We start from the raw sequence: 21,557 nt of genomic DNA, 5'->3' as shown, positions 1-21,557 counted from the left end.
AGCTAATAGCGCTGCTCATTAGTATGCACCCAGTCCAGCCTCAGACAAAGAGAGAACCATGGTTCTGCACACTTTTACAGCAGGCCATTTCAATCTTCTCTCACTCATATTCCTAGCTGTGGATCGATTCGGAATACAGAAACAAAAAAGTAGAAAAACTGTCCCTTTTATATTCAAATGAGAAGTAAGCCTATATGGGGAAATTGGATTTCTCAGAAATGCAGTTCCTGATGGCAAATTGTTTTGGATTATCTTGGTGTATTAATATTCAGGCTATGAAGATCAGTTGGCTAGGCCCATTCTTCACTTCACAGCACAAAGGCAGGTATAGTAGAACACTCAGTCCACAAAGGAACTGCACTAAAATGATGTTCTCTGTTCAGACTGACTCGCATTTCCATTCCAGTTTCAATGTTCAAACAATTCCGTTAAGGGATATCCTCCTTGTTAACTCCTTGTTAATTTACATATGAAAAGGCGCTGACGGATCACTAGAATTAGATGGTGATTTTGGACATTAGAAAAGGTCCCAAGAACATTGATATGCCTTCCTCTGCCAGACAGACAGACAGAGGCAATCATAATTCAGATGAGGATACACTGAACATTACAGAGAAGAGAGAACTTTGCTCGACAATTTTAAGTATTTCAGCTCCTACCAAAATTCAATGGCCACATCCTCACAGAACAAGGGGAACATAGAACAAGGGGAACATAGAACAAGGGGAACCTATACAAAGTGTACAAAACGTTAGGAACACCTTAATATTGATTTGCACCCACTTTGCCCCCAGAACAGCCACACTTTTTTGGGCATGGTTTCTATAAGGTGTCAAAAACGTTCCACAGGGATGCTGGCCCATGTTGACTCCAATGCTTCCCATAGTTGTGTCAAGTTGGTTGGATGTCCATTGGGTAGTGGAAACTATTGAGAGTGAAAAACCCAGCAGCGTTGCAGTTATCGACACACTTAAACCGGTGCGCCTGGCACCTATTACAATACCCCATCAAAGGCACTTTTTGTCTTGCCCATTCACCCTCTGAATGACACATACACAATCCATGTCTCAATTGTCTCAACGCTTAAAAATCCTTCTTTAACCCGTCTCCTCTCCTTCATCTATAATGATTGAAGTGGATTTAACAAGTGACATCAATAAGGGATCATAGCTTTAACCTCGATTCACCTGGTCAGTCTAGGTCACAGAAAAAGCAGGTGTTCATAATGTTTGGTACACTAAGTGTATATACTATGTTATAACACCAAATGGCAATAACCTATAACCAATCATCATATCCAAGTGAGAGGGTCAGTATCTGATTATTTAACTGATTCTTTAAACGGAACAGTATAAGAACCTTTATACACTTTGCAAGAAATTGAAATGATTCAAATTTCTCAAGTATTAATTTATTTCCCAAATAAACATTTGCATTTGTTGTTATGTAAGCCATTTAAAACACTCAGAGAATCCAACATATTCAGTCACCTAACACTCAAAATAATTTAGCGTAATAAAAATGTCCCCACCCCCAAAACAAAAATACTGCCAGTTGAAGCTCCAGGGGTTTTTCTTCAGAGTTCATCTTTGACTAATATTACTTCTGGAGATTCAGTCATTTTTGGAAGTCATTTTGCCAAGCAGGTTCCCTTCAGTGAATCATCATGTAAACTTCCTGTTTTACAGTCTTCCAATTCACTCAGCGACATGCAAACCCCTGATGTAGCTGTCCCAGAAACCCACTACATCTGGTGCATGGGGACGGGACTGCTTATGCTGAGTGGCTGAGCTAAATGTCCAGGGCCGGTAAGTTGTGGATGTGAAGGGTTTAGGATGGATTGGGGAGCAAGCTGGGCAGAGTCTTTCTTTCTTTCCCTCCCTCCCTCCCTCCCTCCCTCTTCTGTTCAACATGAATGGTTCAATAAAGAGCTTTTGAAATGGCAGAGGCAGTGAAGGCTAGACTAGAGGGCCATGACAGTGAGTGTATCAGCATACCCAGGCAGAGATATTTCTACTTGGCTGCAACGTCCCCGTCCGGCCTCATGCTGAAGGGCTCCAGGCGTTCGCACTCCGGCAGCAGGTTGTTGAGCCTCTCCATCAGGGGGACGGTCTGGTCAATGCCCATCTGGATACGTCTCAGGATCATGGACATCTCGTTCACCTTCTGGATCTGCTCAGCGTACTTAGCATAGCGCTTCTGACGCTGCTGCATGATGCTGAACAACGTCTCCACAGACAGGTCCATCTGGGAGGGAGGGAGAGAAAGTGTGAGATCATTCTAACAACTTCACATTGTCTTTATTTCAATAGACGTAGCGTGGCTTCTTCCCCTCCCTTATCTATGCGCATATGAAACCCAAAGACAAATGAAATAAGATAGAGGCCTATTGGGGAAGCTGTTTTCACCAGACTCCGGTCTGTCAGACTAGTGCAGATGAAGGAAAGGAGAGGTGCCTGCAAACAGGCAGGGGGAGGTGATTTTAACCTCTTTGATCCTCTTGACCAGGGCGTTCTGGTCGAAGGCCACGGCCTCGGCACACTGGTGCAGGTGGTCCTGGTAGCGGATGCAGAGCTGCAGCACCTGGGCAGAGTCTAGCCTCTCTAGACACAAACTGCTGGGGGACATCTGTCCGCTCAGCACACCTAGAGACATGGACAGACTGACCCTCAAAGCATAATCTATGATCACTCTTTCTGTCAACTTCATGGTCATTAAGGAATGTCTAGGTCTATCCATAATTGTACACATTCTCATATTGAACATTATTACAATACTGTAGAGACAGAGGACAGGTCTAGATCCTAATTAGAGGCCCTTAGCTTACCTTTCAACAAGGGCTGAAAAGTGGGGATTTCCTGAAGCTTGATGACATCAGGGTCATTTTGGATGTTGCGCAATGACTGTGTCCCCTGAGCCACCACCACAATGTCGTCCATTTTAGCCTTCTGCTTCGCTGGAGAGGGCACCACTGCGACAACAAAGCATTTCAATACATTTTTCCATCAATTAGTAATTGTTTTTGCGTTGAAAGATAGCTAACCGCTAGAGAGGCTCCTAAAAAAATGACATGAGACTATGGGCCCTGGTCAGCAATAGTGAACTAAATAGGGAATAGGGTATCATTTGAAACATCCTGCAAATATGAAACAATGCACTTTCAACCAATGTTCCCTCAAAAAATGTTCAGCACATTTCAGGTCTGCTGAGCTCAAATTGAACGTTGTGAAAACTCTGTACAACTTCCAACGCATGTTTACTGTGAACACTGAGGCTGTAAACTTTCTAAATTACAGCTATAAAAGGTGGCCAAGAAGGCTACTGTGCCTATTTGATCATAATGTAGGCTTACCAGAGAGGACTACCATCAAAAATAATTGCGAAAACATTTTAACATGGAAATAGTTGTTCTATCATTCAAATCAAATGTTATTAGTCACATGCACCGAATACAACAGGTGTAGACCTTACAGCGAAATGCTTACTTACGGGCCCCTAACCAACAATGCAGTTTAAAAAGTATGGATAAGAATTAGAAATAAAAGTAACAAGTAATTAAAGAACAGCAGTAAAATAACATTAGCGAGACTATATACAGGGGGGTACCGGTACAGAGTCAATGTTCGGGGGCACCTGTTAGTTGAGGTAATATGTACATGTAGGTGGAGTTATTAAAGTGACTATGCATAGATGATAACAACAGAGAGTAGCAGCGGTGTAAGAGAGAGGGGGCAATGCAAATAGTCTGGGTAGCAACTTAGGTGTTCAGAAGTCTTATGGCTTTGGGGTAGAAGCTGTTTAGCTGGACCTAGACTTGGCGCTCCGGTACCGCTTGCCGTGTGGTAGCAGAGAGAACAGTCTATGACTAGGGTGGCTGGAGTCATTGACAATTTTTTGGGCCTTCCTCTGACACTGCCTGGTATAGAGTTCCTGGATGGCAGGAAGCTTGGTCCCAGTGATGTATTGCCAAGCAGTTGCCATACCAGGCAGTGATGCAACCAGTCAGGATGCTCTCGATGGTACAGCTATAGAACCTTTTGAGGATCCGAGGACCCATTCAGCCTACAGTAGCAACCAATGTGTGGTGTTTAATGTAGCCCTACATTCTATAGCACTTTTGGAGAAGAACAAAACATGCAGGGCTTGACATTAACCTGTTTATCCACTTGTCCTTCAGACAAGGAGGTGACTGAAAATGTTGTGTTTGACGCAAGAAACCACTTTACAAAATAAAATGCATTATTATCCCGATACCATTATTACTGGTAATCTGACAAATTATGCTACCCTCTGTCTATCTGCTACTTAGCTTATTATAGCCGGGCTGAAAATACAACACTTTAAGACAAAGACATGTAGCTCTAGCTTTGATCTCAAACCAAGCGCATCTACTAACAACAAGGGCTGTTGTGGTGCCCGTATTACCGCCACACCGGCGAACGAGACATGAAGGCAGTCAAATTCCACATGACCGTTTAGTATGGTAACGGTAAGTAGGCTTCTCCAAGCGCTGATGCTGCTGATCATTAGTAGCCTACTAAACTTGCTAACTGCCTGGTACTCAGCACTAGCACTCAGTAGCCTAGGGGTTAAAGCATTGGGCTAGTAACTGAAAGGTTGCTGGACCAAGTCCCCAAGTTGACAAGGTAAAAATATGTTGCCTGCCCCTGAGCAAGGCAGTTAACCCACTGTTCCCCGGGAGCCGAAGACGTGGATGTTGATTAAGGCAGCCCTCCGCAACTCTCTGATTCAGAGGGGTTGGGTTAAATGCGGAAGACACATTTCAGTTGAATGCATTCAGTTGTACAACTGACCGGGTATCCACCTTTCCCTATACAACTGACCGGGTATCCACCTTTCCCTATACAACTGACCGGGTATCCACCTTTCCCTATACAACTGACCGGGTATCCACCTTTCCCTATACAACTGACCGGGTATCCACCTTTCTCTATACAACTGACCGGGTATCCACCTTTCCCTATACAACTGACCGGGTATCCACCCCCTATACAACTTCCCTATACAACTGACCGGGTATCCACCTTCCCTATACAACTGTATCCCCCTTCCCTATACAACTGACCGGGTAATACAACTGACCGGGTATCCCCCTTCCCTATACAACTGACCGGGTATACCCCCTTCCCTATACAACTGACCGGGTATTCCCCTTCCCTATACAACTGACCGGGTATCCCCCTTCCCTATACAACTGACCGGGTATCCCCCTTTCTCTATACAACTGACCGGGTATCCACCCCCTATACAACTGACCGGGTATCCAACTGACCGGGTATCCACGTTTCCCTATACAACTGACCGGGTATCCCCTTCCCTATACAACTGACCGGGTATCCCCCTTTCCCTATACAACTGACCGGGTATCCCCCTTTCCCTATACAACTGACCGGGTATCCCCCTTCCCTATACAACTGACCGGGTATCCCCCTTCCCTATACAACTGACCGGGTATCCCCCTTCCCTATACAACTGACCAGGTATCCCCCTTCCCTATACAACTGACCAGGTATCCACCTTTCCCTATACAACTGACCGGGTATCCACCTTTCCCTATACAACTGACCAGGTATCCACCTTTCCCTATACAACTGACCGGGTATCCACCTTTCCCTATACAACTGACCGGGTATCCACCTTTCCCTATACAACTGACTAGGTATTCCCTTTCCCTATACAACTGACTAGGTATCCCCCTTTCTCTATGCAACTGACTAGGTATCCCCATTTCCCACTCTTATTGTCCCTTTAAATCACTCTGACATAAAATGATAAAAAGACTATTTATTATCACTTGTGAATGATGCCCAGCATAAGAAACAATGCCTTTTTGTTTGCAACTTTTTAGAATCATAGTCGCACACCTCATGTGGCCTAGACCATAGGCCTTTATTTGTTAATCAAGTTTGTATCACAACTAAAAGTGGCCAAATAACTTCTTAAAATTAAGCACATTAATCCGCTTTACAAGGGGTGTAGAGCCTAACTGGCATATAAGGAGCACGTGAGTTTCACTTTTGGAGAAGATCATTTTCACCCTAAAAATGCACCTTTTATAATAAAAGCATTACATGCACAATTGCATTTGCGGTCACTTTTGATAATGGTGTTTTCCATTAATGGAACATTCGGGCTTATAGCCTACTACCATGAGTGCATTGCTGCGCTTATAATGTGAATAAATAGCCTAATAGTTTATCAACATATTTCAAGCTAAACGTTCTGATCTGTTGCATCAGCCACATTGCATAAAACATGTTTTTTTGATGCTAGTGGTTGTATTAATTTGGGATCTATCGCATCCCACAACTGCCCCAGACTATGTTTGGAATATTTATTTCTCGCACAGAATAGGTAGACTTTTGTACTATGGGGGATAGTAGATTGACATAGGCTAGTGCTTTTGCTGTTCGTTAGGCCTACTCATCTTGTAGGCTGACGAAAAGTAAATGTGGACAGTTCTTCCAATATCTTCAAGATGCGCCTCGGAATTGGATAAGGACGAGCGCAGTTGCGTCCCTGATGTGCCCGTCTTCACTTGTAGCCTTGTGAGAAAGACCTAATCAGGTGACGGAGAGTCATGTGAGTGAGAGAAGCTTTGGATTGCGCAGTACACTCTGGGAGAAGGGCACAACGCAGCACTCAGGGCCGCAAAAAGCATGTATTTTTTAGGGTGCATTAAGGCCCCAAAGGGGATGCTGCTGTGAAATTCGAGCCATTATCAAGTACTTGTCAAATTGTGAATGAGAGACTATTGAAGTGTGTACAGCCTGCGCAAAAAAACTAAGCAGAGCTCATGCCTTTCAAGCAACTTTTTTCAAATCATCATTAGTCGCATCATGCAGCCTTACAATGTATTAAATCAAAGCATATAGCCCAACATTTGTAGAACAACTAAAGTTAAATGAATAACTCTAAAATGAATAACTCTTTTCTGCTAAATGAACTAGTGTAGCCCATATCTACTTGGGCATCAGGACCTAACATAAGGACAACTCAGAATATGCTATTGTAACGGATGTGAAACGGCTAGCTTAGTTAGCGGTGGTTTGCGCTAAATAGCGTTTCAATCGGAGACGTCACTTGCTCTGAGACCTTGAAGTAGTGGTTCCCCTTGCTCTGCAAGGGCCGCGGCTTTTGTGGAGCGATGGGTAACGATGCTTCGTGGGTGACTGTTGTTGATGTGTGCAGAGGGTCCCTGGTTCGCGCCCGAGTATGGGCGAGGGGACGGTCTAAAGTTATACTGTTACACTATTCTTTTCTTCCGAAATAGACTACATTTTCTTCATACCGTGCTTCTTTAGACCTGTCTAAAATAAATAATGGATTTATTGTGACGGTATAGACTATATTACATGGATTTATTCAACTTTTTAAAATGGCTTGTAGGCTGTGTGTGGAAGCCTGGAGATGCTAAATGTATTTATGTTAATTAACGGTCAATTACCGTGAGAATGACAGTTATTTTTTTGACAATCACCAGCTGACGAAATTGTGACCACCACAGCCCTACTCACAACCACAGCTGTAAACACAATCTAGTTCAAAGTGAATGGCACAGATCCATATATTGTAATTGTCTATTTGCATATAGGCCTACTGCAGCTCTGATTGATTATGCCACACCGGTCTGTGTAGAGTACAGGCTGAGTTGTGGGCACAATAGAATCCTTCTCTGATGTGTTCTGCCTACAACAAAATATCTTTCATAGTTTGTTTTGATTCAGGATGTTGCATTGAAAGTGGCTAATAGTGGGTTGATTCGATCACAATTCCCACAATAAAAGGAAACATTGACAGTGTTAACAGGGAAAACTCTAGAAAAATGAGTGAAGTTCAATCTTGTGCTTCTCTCAGTGGGCTGATAGAAAAAAATAATGTCAAGTACACATTTGAGTATCCTATGTGCAAGAGTTGAGGGAATAATATGGCATTAGAACTGTGTGTGTCAACGGCTACGTCTCCTTCCTCCCAAAGTATGCACTTGTTCACCTCCTTTCACTGACTTGAAAGGAAATGGCTGGTATAAGGAATATGGTTTCGAGTTGTGGAAAGTAGGGAACGTGTACACTTCAGGAGAAATAACATTACTGGGACGCACACACAGACAACCAGTGATGTAAAGTACTCAAGTAAAAATACTTAAAAGTAACGTTACTACTTAAGTCGTTTTTTAGCAATTACATTTACTTTTGATTCTTAAGTATATTTCAAGTCAAATACTTTAACATTTTTACTCAGGTAGTATTTTACTGGGTGACTTCCACTCGAGTCATTTTCTATTAAGGTATCTTTCCCAACACTGCAGACAACCTGCCAGTCCTCCCTTCTTACCCGAAGAACTGTAGTCGGTGTGTTTGTGCTCAGAATCACCGCTCTGCTCGGCCCCCATGGTGTCAGTTATGTTATGGCTTCAATTCACCACCTCAGGAGACCTACATCCAAACATAGATAAGTTAGTTTTCAAGCGAACGTTAGCTGTACCACGCAGACATTGGACTGATAAACAAGCCACGTTAGCTAAGTTGCTGTTAGCTAGCTTAGCACATCTCTTACCTTCGTTGTGTTTATCTTGTTCTGTTAGACCACGCCTGTTTTGATTTCTATTATATTTTTACCATCATTATAGTTTCATGATGTAGCAAACTATAATTAATTTAAGTAAATATGTTAACAAGCTGAAAGATATCGAACTAGCTAGCTACTTCCGTAAACACACAACCACCCCTCTTCTTCTTCTTCTTCTTCTTCTTCTTCTTCTATGCTATCATTGCGGTCAGCAAACAATCGTTCAAGTGCATGCTGCCATCTACTGTGCTGGAATGTACGATCAATCATGATCAATTCTGTACTACCATGAAAATAAAATTAATATAAATCCCCACTACTACTAATGTAGTGATCACAATATAGTAGCCATATCTAGGAAAACCAAAGTTCCAAAGGCTGGGCCTAATATAGTGTATTCTGACTGAAATTATTGCAACAATTAACAAAGAGCTGCAGTTAGTTTCATCAATCTACACACAATACCCCATAACGATAAAGTGAAAACAGGTTTTTCGAGATTTTGGCGATATATATATATATATATAATATATATATAAAACAGAAATACCTTATTTACATAAGTTCAGACCCTTTGCTATGAGACTCGAAATTGAGCTCAGGTGCATCCGGTTTCCATTGATCATCCTTGAGATGTTTCTTCAACTTGATTGGATTCCACCTGTGGTAAATTCAATTGATTAGACATGATTTGGAAAGGCACACACCTATCTATATAAAGGTCCCACAGTTGACAGTGCATGTCAGAATAAAAACCAAGCCATGAAGTTGATGGAATTGTCTATAGAGCCACGAGACAGGATTGTGTTGAGGCACAGATCTGGGGAAGGGTACCAACAAATGTCTAAAGTATTGAAGGTCCCCAAGAACACAGTGGCCTCCATAATTCTTAAATGGAAGAAGCTTGGAACCATCAAGACGCTTCCTAGAGCTGGATGCCCAGCCAAACTGAGCAACAGGGGGAGGGAGGAGGGCCTTGGTCAGGGAGGCGATGCTCCCCATCCAACCTGACAAAGCTTGAGAGGATCTGCAGAGAAGAATCGGAGGGAGAAACTTCCCAAATACAGGTGTGCCAAGCTTTTAGTGTCATACCCAAGAAGACTCAAGACTGTAATTGCTACCAAAGGTGCTTCAACAAAGTACTGAGTAAAGGGTCTGACTACTTATGTTAATGTGATATTTCAGTTTTCAATTTTTAATACATTTGAAAAAAATTGAAGATGGAAAAAAAATGATTTAATAAAGTTAGAATAAGGCTGTAATGTAACAAAATGTGGAAAAAAATCAAGGGGTCTAAATACTTGCCGAATGCACTGTATGTAGTGTATGTAAATGTATGTGGGGTTTTAGTGGGAGTGTCAATGTAGTGTGTGTGAATGTACGTGGGTTTTTAGTGGGAGTGTCAATGTAGTGTGAGTGTGTATATCACAGGAGGCTGCTGAGGGGTGGACAGCTAATAATAATGTCTGGAATGGAGTGCCACCAGCTGCCGTCTAGTGAGTGTGCGTAGGGTCAGTGCAAGATAGTTTGGGTACCATTAATTTACTATTTAGCAGTGTAATGGCTTGGGGGTGGAAGCTGACTCAGATCCTGGTGGTCCGAGAGCCAATGGTCCGGTACCGTTTGCCGGACAGTAGCAGAGTGGACAGTCTATGGCTTGGGTGGCTGGAGTCAGGCAATTTTTCGGCCCTTCCTCTGACACCACCTGACATAGAGGTCCTGGATGGCAGGGAGATTGGCCCCAGTGATGTACTGTGCTGTCTGCAAGGGCGATGCATTTTCTATACCAAGCTGTGATGCAGCCAGTCAAGATACTCGATGGTGCAGCTGTAGAACGTTTGGAAGATCCGAGGGCCCATGCCAAATCTTTTCAGCCTCCTGAAGGGGGAAGAGGCGCTATATTGGTGCATTGGAACGTGTTCAACGTGATTATTTTGCGGTCCATCTTATGGCTCAGCAACGGTTTCAGATGGAAGACCGACCACAATAAGCAACTCCGTAGATTTACTGAGTGAGAATGTTTGTTTTATTCTCACAAATACTAATCTGTGTTCATTAAATATTTAGTGTTAAATTAGCTATGAGACAATGAAATGAGAACAACAGTGACAATAACAATCTTTGAGAATCTTAAATTATAGGCCAGGCTATATAAATGTTTTCTGCAACATGTTATGCATACAATTTATGTACTATATTGTTCTTGTGATTATAATGAATATAAATAATTCAATATGATTGACAGCACAGGGGAGGGCCCTCCATCCATATTAAGATTAGGTAGAATGTGATCTGTAATGGAGTGAAGCTGGAGACTTCAATGGCGGGTATACGTGCCTCTTCAAATTCATCACTGAAGGGGTAGTCTTTGTGCTTCAGCCCCCTATGGGAAACAAACAGCGGAGGACAGTCACCCAGAGATACCGAAGATCAGTTGAGGCTTTAAAAACGGATGTATGATCACGTTTGACAAAGGTGATTGGCACTATAATTACGTATGAGGGCAGAGGAAAGACTCTGTAGTTCCTGTTCAGTAATAACATGGTCCTTATGTCCTCTTTGCTCAGTTCAAAGTCAAACACCTGGAATGAAAACCAACATCTACAGTCTTTGAAAACAGAGGGAAAACTGCATCAACAACAAAAAGTTCCAGAACATTACTGTAAACATCATCTTTCATGTCTTTGCATCCTCTCACAATGGGCGAGTTCCTTTTGCATCATCCTGTGCCGTGGGTAGGTGGAGACCCTTTACCCATTTTCTCTATGTAGCTAACAGTTAGACTAAGTTACTGTGGCTCTCACTTTACCTGAGATATAGTCCTCTGGTGCTTCTCAGTTATGTCCTTGATGTTTGGGTCTTGAAATAAACAGGGGTTGTCTGGTTTGACCCTAATACAAGAACATCAGATCAGACAGTTACCGTAGAAACTTACGAATAATGTGTGTGTGTGCAACATTTCCCTCCATGTGTCTGTACTGTGTCTATCCGTGTGTCGTTTACCATGGCCTGGTAGGTAACCCCAGGGGGCTGTATGCTGTGACAGTAATGCCTTGGGAGTGACAATAGTTGATCAGCTTTTGCTGGGACAGATATGGGTGGCCCTCAATCTGGTCAGAGCAGACAGGATGTAACGATGTGCACTGAGAGTCGGGAAGCAAGTTCAGGGAGTGATGTAATCAAAAAACTAAACAACAATGACGCCTCAGGAAGGAACCAAAGTGGGTGACATATATAGGGCAGGTAATCAAGGAGGTGATGGAGTCCATGTGAGTGTCATGATGCGCGTAACGATGGTGACAGGTGTAACTCCCATATTGACCTGGGAGAGGCGAAGGTCGAGAGCCATGCGTCCTTACGAAACACGACCCTGCCAAACTGTACTGCTTCTTGAAACACTGCTCGCTTAAGCCGGAAGCCAGCTGCACCAATGTGTCGGAGGAAACACTGTACAACTGGCCACCTAAGTCAGCGTGCATGCGTCCGCCACAAGGAGTCGCTAGAGCGCGATGGCCAAACCCTCCCCTAACCTGGACGACGTTGGGCCAATTGTGCGCCTCCTCATGGGTTTCTCGAATTCCAGGCGACAGAGCCAGAGATCGAACCCGGGTCTGTAGTGACGCTGCGCCATTCGGGAGGCAGCCTACTACATAAGTTATAGTATGGTTACATGCACACACTAATGCGATTATTGTGGATAATCAGATTAATATAATAGATGGATTGAAAAGTTTACATTCTTTGCAAGGAGACATATTTCCCTAATAATCCTGAAACATCTGAAAATTAGGCTACTCTGATAAATGCAGAAAATCGCCAATCAAAATATAATTGTTCTACCACAACAACCCTGTTATTTTTGGGAAGAATATTGGATTCTAAGTTTGTATGTGAAAACTAATTCTAAGGTGCATACATTCAGTTGTTCCGAACCCTCACTTCACTCCTGCTAAAGAGTGAGGCTTGCTTGGGTTGTTGCTAGCACATGCGTAGATCAAATACACAGCTGAAACGCTGATGAAGGTGTTTACATGTCCTAGTAATTTGAAAGATTGCTCAGAAAACCAGGTGTTTTAATCGCCGTATGCTTACTTTTGATTTTGACCTTTCTGACAATTAAGATAAGCAGCAGTGTTTACATGACTTTTGCATAATCTGCATACTGCCATAATCAGTTTAATATTGAATTATTGCTGCGCATGTAAACGTACTCAATGACACTGTGATTAACTCTGAATACCTGTTATGCTCTAAAGATCACAAATGCAAAGTGCTATTTTGGGCTGGGAGAGAGGGCAAAGAGCACCTGGTTGTTGGCAGGTTTGTTCTTGAGGCCTGGTGTGTTCAGAATGGATTCAGTTGGATGGCTGTTGAAATTGGAGATTCCAATGGCTTTTACCAACCCTGCATCCACAAGCTCTGCCATGCCCCGAGAGGCGCTGAACAGACAGAACACCCAAATGGAAAAGGGTGTGAGTGATGATGTAAAAAAAAATTACCCAGAAATTGTCTTAATTTAACTTCCTGTCATTCTCACCTCCCAGGTATCCAGGAATCTGGTTTCCACGGCAACAGTGAATCCCTCGCTGTCCACGAGCTCATCCCTAATCTACAACAAAACAAGTAATGATTGAGTGATGATCCGTGCATATCACGCCCCCAACATTTCATCAAAGTGTGAAAATGTTTTTCTAAATTATGCATGACAAAAAGGGCCGAAGAAATTAAATAAGTGTGAGCAAAATGCATTTGTAAAGGCAAGCCATGCACTATAAGCTTTAAATACAAGCATTTCATCAGAACAAAAATAATAATAATTTATGCAGTTCAAGTGTTTATTACAATATTTTACAAGAGACAAGTGGTGAGGATATTTCAAATACATATTGAAACAGTATGCATGTCAAGAAAATTCATTCCCATTGGTTTTCGTGGGTGAGGTCGAGGTCTAGATAGTCCAGTTTAAGGTTACTCAAGGTATTCTGACAAGCTGCTCTAGCCAGAGACTTCCTATGGAAGGTACACCACAGCTGGTGGAGAGAGAAGCACAGGAATGGCAATCTGGATTGATTGGGGCTGCATCCACAACGGCCCAGGCCCCCCATGTAAGCCACTACTTGTGGCCAGATCAGACAGTAGTGCACTATGGGTTATAGGGAATAGAGTGCCATTCGGTGACATAGCCTGGGAAACACTCAAGTAGGCTACATCACCTGAAAGATTCTATGGAATAACAGTATTCACAATTTGACAATCACTTCTATCAATTCTCACACACACAGTATGCTATGAATGAGTGTGACATTTGAGGCAGCACCTTGCTGATGACGAACAGCTCCTCTCTCTTTACAGTACCCTCCTGGATCATAGCCTGGATGCCCTTTCCCACCTCATTCTGGTAGAGGAAAGCCCCGTCAATGAGTCTGTAGCCAGCAGATGGAAGCCTTTACTGCCTCTCCTACTTTAGCTGGAGGAGACTAAGACACGGAAGGACTGGTAAAAAGCTTAGTTTGGGTGAAGTACATTTTTGATTCAATGCATAATTAAGGAGATTATCATCCATTATTTCCTATGATGACTGAGTTTACTGATGGAATTTGACCCCTATTTAACCTGCCAGTAAGCATGTAAGTCCAAGGGGGTTCACACTGAAAAAGGAATGTATTCAAGCACAATGATTCATGATATTTAATTACATGGTATACATACATCATTTTCATTGTATTAAAGTACATTAATAATATCTCAATGTTGTTGAGAGATTCTGCATGTCATTGCATTTCCCATGTGGAAAGGTGAGTGGGCAAGGAAGCGCACAAGGCTTTTTCGAGCGTTTAAAACATTGTATCAAGTATTTACATACTTGCAAACCTGTACATATCAAGGCACATTGTCATTGACATTACCGAGGTAAAAACAGATTCAGGTTGGATATTCGAATGATATTCACCTGTAGTTTTCCTTACATCCACCAACAGCAGTTAGGGACTGTCAACATAGTGACAATCAAATGTTTCACATTTCAATAGCTCTTTAACCATTACTCCTAACACTTTCAAAACTGCTTCTAGCTAACCCGATGGCATAGACACACTTTGCACACACTTTTCTTTTGTCGGTTTACATCTCACACTATTTTAAATGACTTATTTAAATTTCTGAAATTCAAAAGCACCTTGGTCATGTGACCCACACACCTCAAAAACGTTTAATAATGTACACTCAGTGGGCCTACCCATTGCACACCCTTTTGTTTGCCCATTTGCATCTTATGAGATTTTATGATCATTTTTAAAATATAAAAATTTCAAAAGCTCCTTAAGTTTTACGACCTACAACCCTCAAACTGCTGTCAGAATATCCACTGAGTAGCCTTATATGCCATTTTAATCTCACACGATTTTACATTCATTTTCAATGTTTTTAATTTCAATAGCACCTTGGACATGTGACCTACTGGACTCAAACAAGGTTCAGAATTGCACACCCTTTAGTTTGTCAATTTTCATCTCACACATTTTTACATACATTTTTCTAACTTTCTAATTTCATTAGTTCCTTGGCCATGTGACCTAATGACCTTTGAAAAGGTTCAGAATGTCCACCGAGTACCCTTCTATATTGCACATCCTTAAGTTTGTCCATTTTCATCTCACACGGTTTTCATTTCAATAGTTCCCTGGTCATGTGACCTACAACCCTCAAACTACTTTCAGAATATCCATTGACTAGCCTTATACATGGCACACCCTTTTGTTTGTCCATTTTCATCTCACACAATTTTACATTAATTGCCTGCTCTGCTCCCCTGAAGGACAGTGTCACTCACACACCTATTCACTTGGGCCTTCTCCCTGGGGCCTTCCTGACCACCAGACAGCCCCCCATTGACCTGCAGACCTCTGACTCCAGGCCTCCATGCCCACACTCCCTGCCCACCTGCTTGCCCTCTCCCTGGGCTTGAGTGTATAGCTTACTCCCTGGAACTACAGACCCCCAGGCCTCCACACCTACTCTCCCTACCTGGTCAACACCCCTCTCACTGGGCATCATTGCGTCTCGGCAGGGGCTCAGCCATCTCCATAACTTTGCCCACCAGGCGAACCTGGGGTACCCACACTTAAGCAATCCTCCCCGGACACAAAGACATCTATATTCAAGCTGTCAGGAACCATGTGCATCTGGTAACCCAAAACAGGCTCTGTGCACCTGGTGACCCGCCTGCTTTTTTTCCACTCAGAGACTAAGTCCCCACATCCCCTGCTTGGACTCTGAGTTTCCCCCGCCTTGATAGAGGCCTCCTCGTGCACCTGGTGACCCTTTGACTTCCACAGCGAATCCCAACCTTACTCACAGTCCCACCAGAGGATGAGCCCCGGCAGATGGGCGACCACCACCTAGCCCCCTACCTGGTGGAGGAAGAGGAAGACGCCTTCCGTCCCCAACAAAAGCTTGGATCGAGGGCTGACTTTCAATAGATTGCAGCGAGTGAGCTGCTCTGCTACGTACGAAACCCTGACCCAGAATCTAGTCGTCTACAAGTGATTTAGCACCAGGTTCCCCACAAAACGCAGTGTGCATCAGGAGAGGGGCTGCAACTCATCCAGGTGCACCCCAACCCCGTCACAAACGGCTCTACTCATCTGCCAAAAGAGGCAGGTTATCTCGGGCCAACCGAAGATCCGTGGTGCTACGGTATCGTTACGTTTAGGGGGGATTCTGACTGAGAGGCATTCAGTCATAATATAATCCCACAGATGGTAGCTTCGCACCATTGGCTCCTCAGCCATGCACATACACCAAATGTGCTTGGGTGATTTGAGTGCGACCACAACAGGTGGGTACGCTCCTTTGAATTTCATCAAGTTGATATTCAGTGATCCGTGCCCAGAACCTAGGCCTCTTCCGTCCGTTTTATGGGTCCGCAGCAAATCAATGGGCATGGATAGTACTACCCACATCAGATGTAGGCCTCCCTCCCCAGACAAGCTGGAGATACCTCTCCCCCCTTCGTAGGGCATGATCCAGATCCATGCAATGCCCTATCAAAATGGGTTTAGTCTCCGCCTCGAGTCTAGTGAGCGTAGAGAAGACCTCCCCACCTACAATGTGTGATGTTCCGAACTCAGGCAAGCCTGAGGCCTGGTAGTGTCAGCTAATGGTAAGGCACATGCCATCTCCACTACATGTTCCAAGGAGCGTGGAGGAGAGCTCCCACATAGAATGGGTAGAGTCCTGCAACCAGGCGGACCTGAGACCTGGCAGTGTTCATAACCGCTAAGCATATTCCATCTCCATTTAGTGCTCCACTGTTAGCAGGTCCAGTCGAAGCCAGCGTTCGATTCAAACCTTTGCGGTTTAGAGTTAGCTAAATATACGGGAGACGAGTCTTTAAAAATGTCACCACAGTTGCTCTGTAGTACACTTTCATCAGCCATCTCCCAGGACTAAACTCCCCACTTCCAGCCAAAGCTGGGATGCGTTCGAGCCATCTTAAAAGTCAGGTAACAGCGTTTAATTCAAGAGAGTACTGCCTTCATACACATTTTACCACAGGTTATAAACTGAAAATGACATCAGCGTTTTCTAAATGTTCTCTCTCTTCTTGACACTGGTAGAGAGGCCCTATAGTTCTCGAGCCTTCCCTCCTTGCCTAAAGCCAAGGTCAGTCAGTGTAGATAAGTCTGGAGATAGTTCATTCATTTGTACCAAGGCATTGTTCTAAACTCCTGACTATATTATATACAATTGGGAATGGGAGCAAGAGAGAAATTTCATACATGTACAGTACATAATAGCATTTGGACTAGTCAGTCCTGATTGAAATGTATACATAATTAGTCATTATGGATAAAAATTCCCTTAACAGTCCTCCGATACACAACCCAACCAAGCTGCACTGCTTCTTAACACAGCGCGCATCCAACCCGGAAGTCAGCCGCACCAATGTGTCGGAGGAAACACCGTGCACCTGGCAACCTTGGTTGGATATCCCTCCCGGCCAACCCCTCCCTAACCCGGACGACGCTAGGCCAATTGTGCGTCGCCCCACGGACCTCCCGGTCGCGGCCGGTTACGACAGAGCCTGTGCGCGAACCCATAGTCTTTGGTGGCACAGCTGGCGCTGCAGTACAGCGCCCTTAACCACTGCGCCACCCGGGAGGCTATCCCAGGATTTTCAAGGGCCAGCGAGAACTCACAGGAAGCCGCTGGAATTAAGACGCTTTCCAGGGCTTGAGCCCCTCTCTTGGGGCGAACCCATTCCAGTGCGCCCTGCCCTTCACAAAGAAAAGAGAACTCTCCCCGGAAGCTTCCCTCAAGTCCTTAGGAAACTGTGCAGTATTTAGTTTTTTATGTATTATTTCTTACATTGTTAATAATTCAGAAAACCTTAAGTGTTATTACATACAGCCGAGAAGAACTATTGGATATCAGAGAGACATCAACTTACCAGGATAACCAGCACTACGACCAAGAATACGACTTTCCCAAAGTCAATCCTTCGGAGAGAGTGCCGGAGCGGTCTTCTAGTGGGGCTAGTCCCTAGTTAACAGAGTCGACAAAATTAGGGCAAGAGTTTCCAAAGAGATATTCGGGATCGTAACATACTCTGTTTCACAGAGACATGGCTAGCTGGGGACATGCTGTCGGAATCCGTACAGCCAACGGGATTTTCAGTGCATCGCGCCAACAGTAACAAACATCTCTCTAGTAAGAAGAACATACAAGAACTCAAGTCCTTTTGTTCACCTGACCTAGAATTCCACACAATCAAATGCCCACCGTATTATCTCCCAAGAGAACTCTCCTCGGTTATTGTCACAGCCATGTATATTCCCCCGCAAGCGGATACCAAGACAGCCATCGAGGAACTTCACTGCAATCTGGAAACCATATATCCTGAGGCTGAATTTATTGTAGCTGGGGATTTTAACAAAGCTAATCTGAGGACAAGGCTACCTTCTATCAGTATATTGATTGCAGGGTCGTCAAAGACGGTACAGTATGAAACTCTCTGGGATGACTTCACTAGTTACCACCACCACAAAGTGATAAACACGCCTATTTATACAATTCATCTTCTCAGTGATATGACGTAGATGCATAAAGTAAACAGCATAGTGGGTACAATTTTCACAACTAAGAGCGTTGAAGTGTGAGGCTCAACTTATCTGCTGTTTTGGTGCTCTGGCTACCACGTTGTGAACAGTTTGAAGCGAACCCATGCACATGCGCAGATATTGTGTGTGATTGTGTGAGAGCAAAAGTCTTGCATCTTGCTCATCTCAATATCTCCAGTGCTGCTTGGGGCAACCTGATTTTGCTAAGTCTATGGCAGCAGCCCAAACGCAAAGTAGACAGCCCTCGGCCCTAAACCCTCAGCACTCGAATTATGTTAGACATCATCTCATCCAAGTGTACCTTAAATGTCCTTTGCCCAAGCGAGGGAGAGTGATGATCGGATGCAACGTCCTTGATGGAAATCTTGAAGTTGAGCTTAAAAAACACCAACCTAAAGCTATTAATGTAGCAAGCTAACGTAGTTAGCTAGCATTTTGTCAGGTAGATAGCTAGAGTTACAATACTTAGCTGGCTAGCTAATTTTATAACTTGGTCATTTATTCCAATACATTTCAGAATTCCCCAAAATATGTTTATGAAGCTAGCTACGTTGTATAGTCTCGTAGTGAGGAGCCTAAGCCAATTTGAGCGGCACTCCCATTTGCCAACGCTAAAATAAATGTCATCTATATATTTGTTTTGCAAGTCAGTATCATAATTGTGTCTCACATGCCGAATATGCTGCCATGTTGATCAAATTTGACACTTCGCGGCAACCGGAGTTTGACACGTGACTACAGTTTGCATTGAATTGGGGGTCATATCAGCCCCACAAGTAATCAAAGTTCTTCACTCGCTCCCTCGAGCTAAATTGAGGGCCGAGGGGGTAATAATGTTTGTGAATTGCCATTTTAAGTGTAGGTCCAATCAAACTGCATCCTGTTTCGAGAGAGAGGTATTGAGCTCATGGGTTCCGGAGTTCTTCTGCAAAAAGATAGAATTAGAGTTGGATAAATGTAGATCAACTTGAATATTTTTTGCAAGGACTTATAGAGGATACTAACCTCAACATCAAAACCTTCAATCCAAATCAAAATTCCATAGCTAAAAGCGTGATTTTGGACAAAACTACCTAAATGTACTAATATTAGTAAGGACTATCAAGAAAACACTTCTAACAAACCTGCAGAAGAAACACAGTGGAACCTGTAAATACTATCCAACACAAAACGGAGTGAGTAATGTTAAGTCTGAACCTACACTACTTCTGAAGCCAATAAGTAAAATACAATAATCTCTAGGTAATTTTGTTATATAAAGCTTAATAAATAAGGCTACTAAGCTACCAAGCTGCTAGGACAGAACTGACCTGGCTGCAACGTCAATTAGCACTGAAGTGTGAAGTGAGAAGTGTGAACTCTTGAGCCTAACAATGGCAGGAGAGAATGGCTTATCCCTGTGCAGAGGTCATTACAATACAGTACCACATGGATATTGAAAATAACACTGCACGGAATAAGTACAAAAGGAAGCTCTTCAAGGACAATCCGGAGACACTATTTGCTGATGGCAACAAAGAGGGGAACATAAGCAACTACACTTTCCACACAGACCATCCCCTGGCATAGCACAGTGCTATGAGAGCACACTACACCTATGTCAAGAGAGAGGATTTTGGCCCAGGGCGGAAACTCAGAATACTAGACATTGAGGAAATTGAAACATCCTCTATAAACGTGTACAAATCTGGGACAGTAATGGTGCAGGGTCTCCTCATGCAGTTCCAGCGGAACTTTTACTGGATCAAAGAGAGAGCAGAGCAGGAAGAGCTCTCCCTCTGTGATGACTCCCCATCCTGAGTGAGTCTGATCACACCTCTTCAAACTGTTCTGCAGTTTGCAGGGCAAGGGAAGAATAAATTCATTTTAAATGGACCACTTTTGCCCCGGAAATGTATCACTCATTCATCCTACGGTTGTGTTTTCAGTCATCGTGGAACCACAGGTAGCTGTTGTGTGTGTTTATATGCGCTAGTCAATTATGATTGCATTTCATATCTTGGCTAGAAGACGACGCCTCTGCAGACATCGAATGTTAGCCAATCCGAATATATCAGGTAAATAGAAAATTGCAATGCATAAGTGTGATGTCAGGGTATATGTGCAAGACAATGTTTCCAAATGCTAACCAAACAAAAACATAATTACTTTTACAATTTCTAACTTATTTACATTTGTTTTTACTTACACTTGTATGTTGACTTCTCCATATTAATGTTGGTTTTGAGTTTTGTCTGACTTTTCTTAGCGGATGTACAATCATTGCAAATTGAATTATGGGGCATTTCAGGACCCGGATTTAACATAATTGTACACTCACTGCTTGTTAGCAAGATGGCTGCGCGGTGACTTAATTACAGTTAGTCATCCTGGGTTTATACACATCACTGGTTTAAAATCACATTTTAAACCAGTGAAAATAAACTCCTAAAAGACACACCCTCCATTTACCCTCACCTTATGCCCTTGGGGAATCCCTGCGGCCATCTTTGTCGTCGGTCCAAATTATGAGCCAAGGGAAGTTAGCAACCGTACTCGTCCATTGTAAAAAATATGTTGGAAGGTATAGAAATGCATACATTCATGTCTAGATTATATTTTGACATGTTTGATTTATTACAGACACCTTAATGCATACTTTTAAATTATTATGTGAGCTAAACATACAAATGAAAAAATATATAAATATATTCGCCTTCGAGTATTTAAAAAAAAAAGAGTACTAATGTTACTTTCCCCACTACAAAAAAAAAACAACCTTTTAAATACAAGTAATTTTGTCCTTTGAACATTCCTATGGAGGACTGCTTCTACTGGGGATTGCCAGTATGGGTGAACGTTGGCTTC

General features: G+C 43.2%; 1 protein-coding gene and 1 long non-coding RNA gene across 5 annotated transcripts; both read right to left on the bottom strand.

The window, feature by feature from the left end:
- Positions 1-1,389: 1,389 nt before the first annotated feature.
- LOC112218877 (BLOC-1-related complex subunit 5) lies at positions 1,390-8,782 on the bottom strand. Its single transcript, XM_024380104.2, has 5 exons — positions 8,578-8,782; positions 8,356-8,456; positions 2,828-2,971; positions 2,488-2,645; positions 1,390-2,247 (listed from the first exon to the last, which is right to left on the bottom strand). Exons 2-5 carry the CDS (start codon positions 8,411-8,413, stop codon positions 2,014-2,016), a joined length of 594 nt encoding a protein of 197 aa, XP_024235872.1. The 5' UTR covers positions 8,414-8,456; positions 8,578-8,782; the 3' UTR covers positions 1,390-2,013.
- Positions 8,783-9,816: 1,034 nt separating this feature from the next.
- On the bottom strand, positions 9,817-19,390 carry LOC112219027. Of its 4 annotated transcripts, XR_006079385.1 has the most exons (7): positions 19,012-19,390; positions 13,907-14,066; positions 13,127-13,198; positions 12,896-13,028; positions 11,399-11,480; positions 11,085-11,171; positions 9,817-10,972 (listed from the first exon to the last, which is right to left on the bottom strand). It is a non-coding gene; the product is annotated as an uncharacterized LOC112219027 (long non-coding RNA). The 4 variants fall into 4 exon arrangements; XR_006079383.1 differs by having other exon boundaries at positions 11,399-13,028; XR_006079384.1 differs by having other exon boundaries at positions 9,817-11,480.
- Positions 19,391-21,557: the final 2,167 nt, after the last annotated feature.

Source organism: Oncorhynchus tshawytscha, linkage group LG19 (assembly GCF_018296145.1).
Source record: "Oncorhynchus tshawytscha isolate Ot180627B linkage group LG19, Otsh_v2.0, whole genome shotgun sequence".
NCBI lineage: Eukaryota > Metazoa > Chordata > Actinopteri > Salmoniformes > Salmonidae > Oncorhynchus > Oncorhynchus tshawytscha.
The sequence above is the reverse complement of the archived record's forward strand: the minus strand, read 5'-3'. Positions and strand labels throughout refer to the sequence as shown.

Excerpts from the sequence above, each read along its gene's own strand:
- LOC112218877 (XM_024380104.2), bottom strand. The coding sequence starts at position 8,413 with ATGGGGGCCGAGCAGAGCGGTGATTCTGAGCACAAACACACCGACTAC. Across the intron at positions 2,972-8,355 it reads CACCGACTACAGTTCTTCGG|TGGTGCCCTCTCCAGCGAAG; the intron begins GTAAGAAGGGAG and ends TTGTTGTCGCAG. Across the intron at positions 2,646-2,827 it reads TTTTCAGCCCTTGTTGAAAG|GTGTGCTGAGCGGACAGATG; the intron begins GTAAGCTAAGGG and ends CCATGTCTCTAG.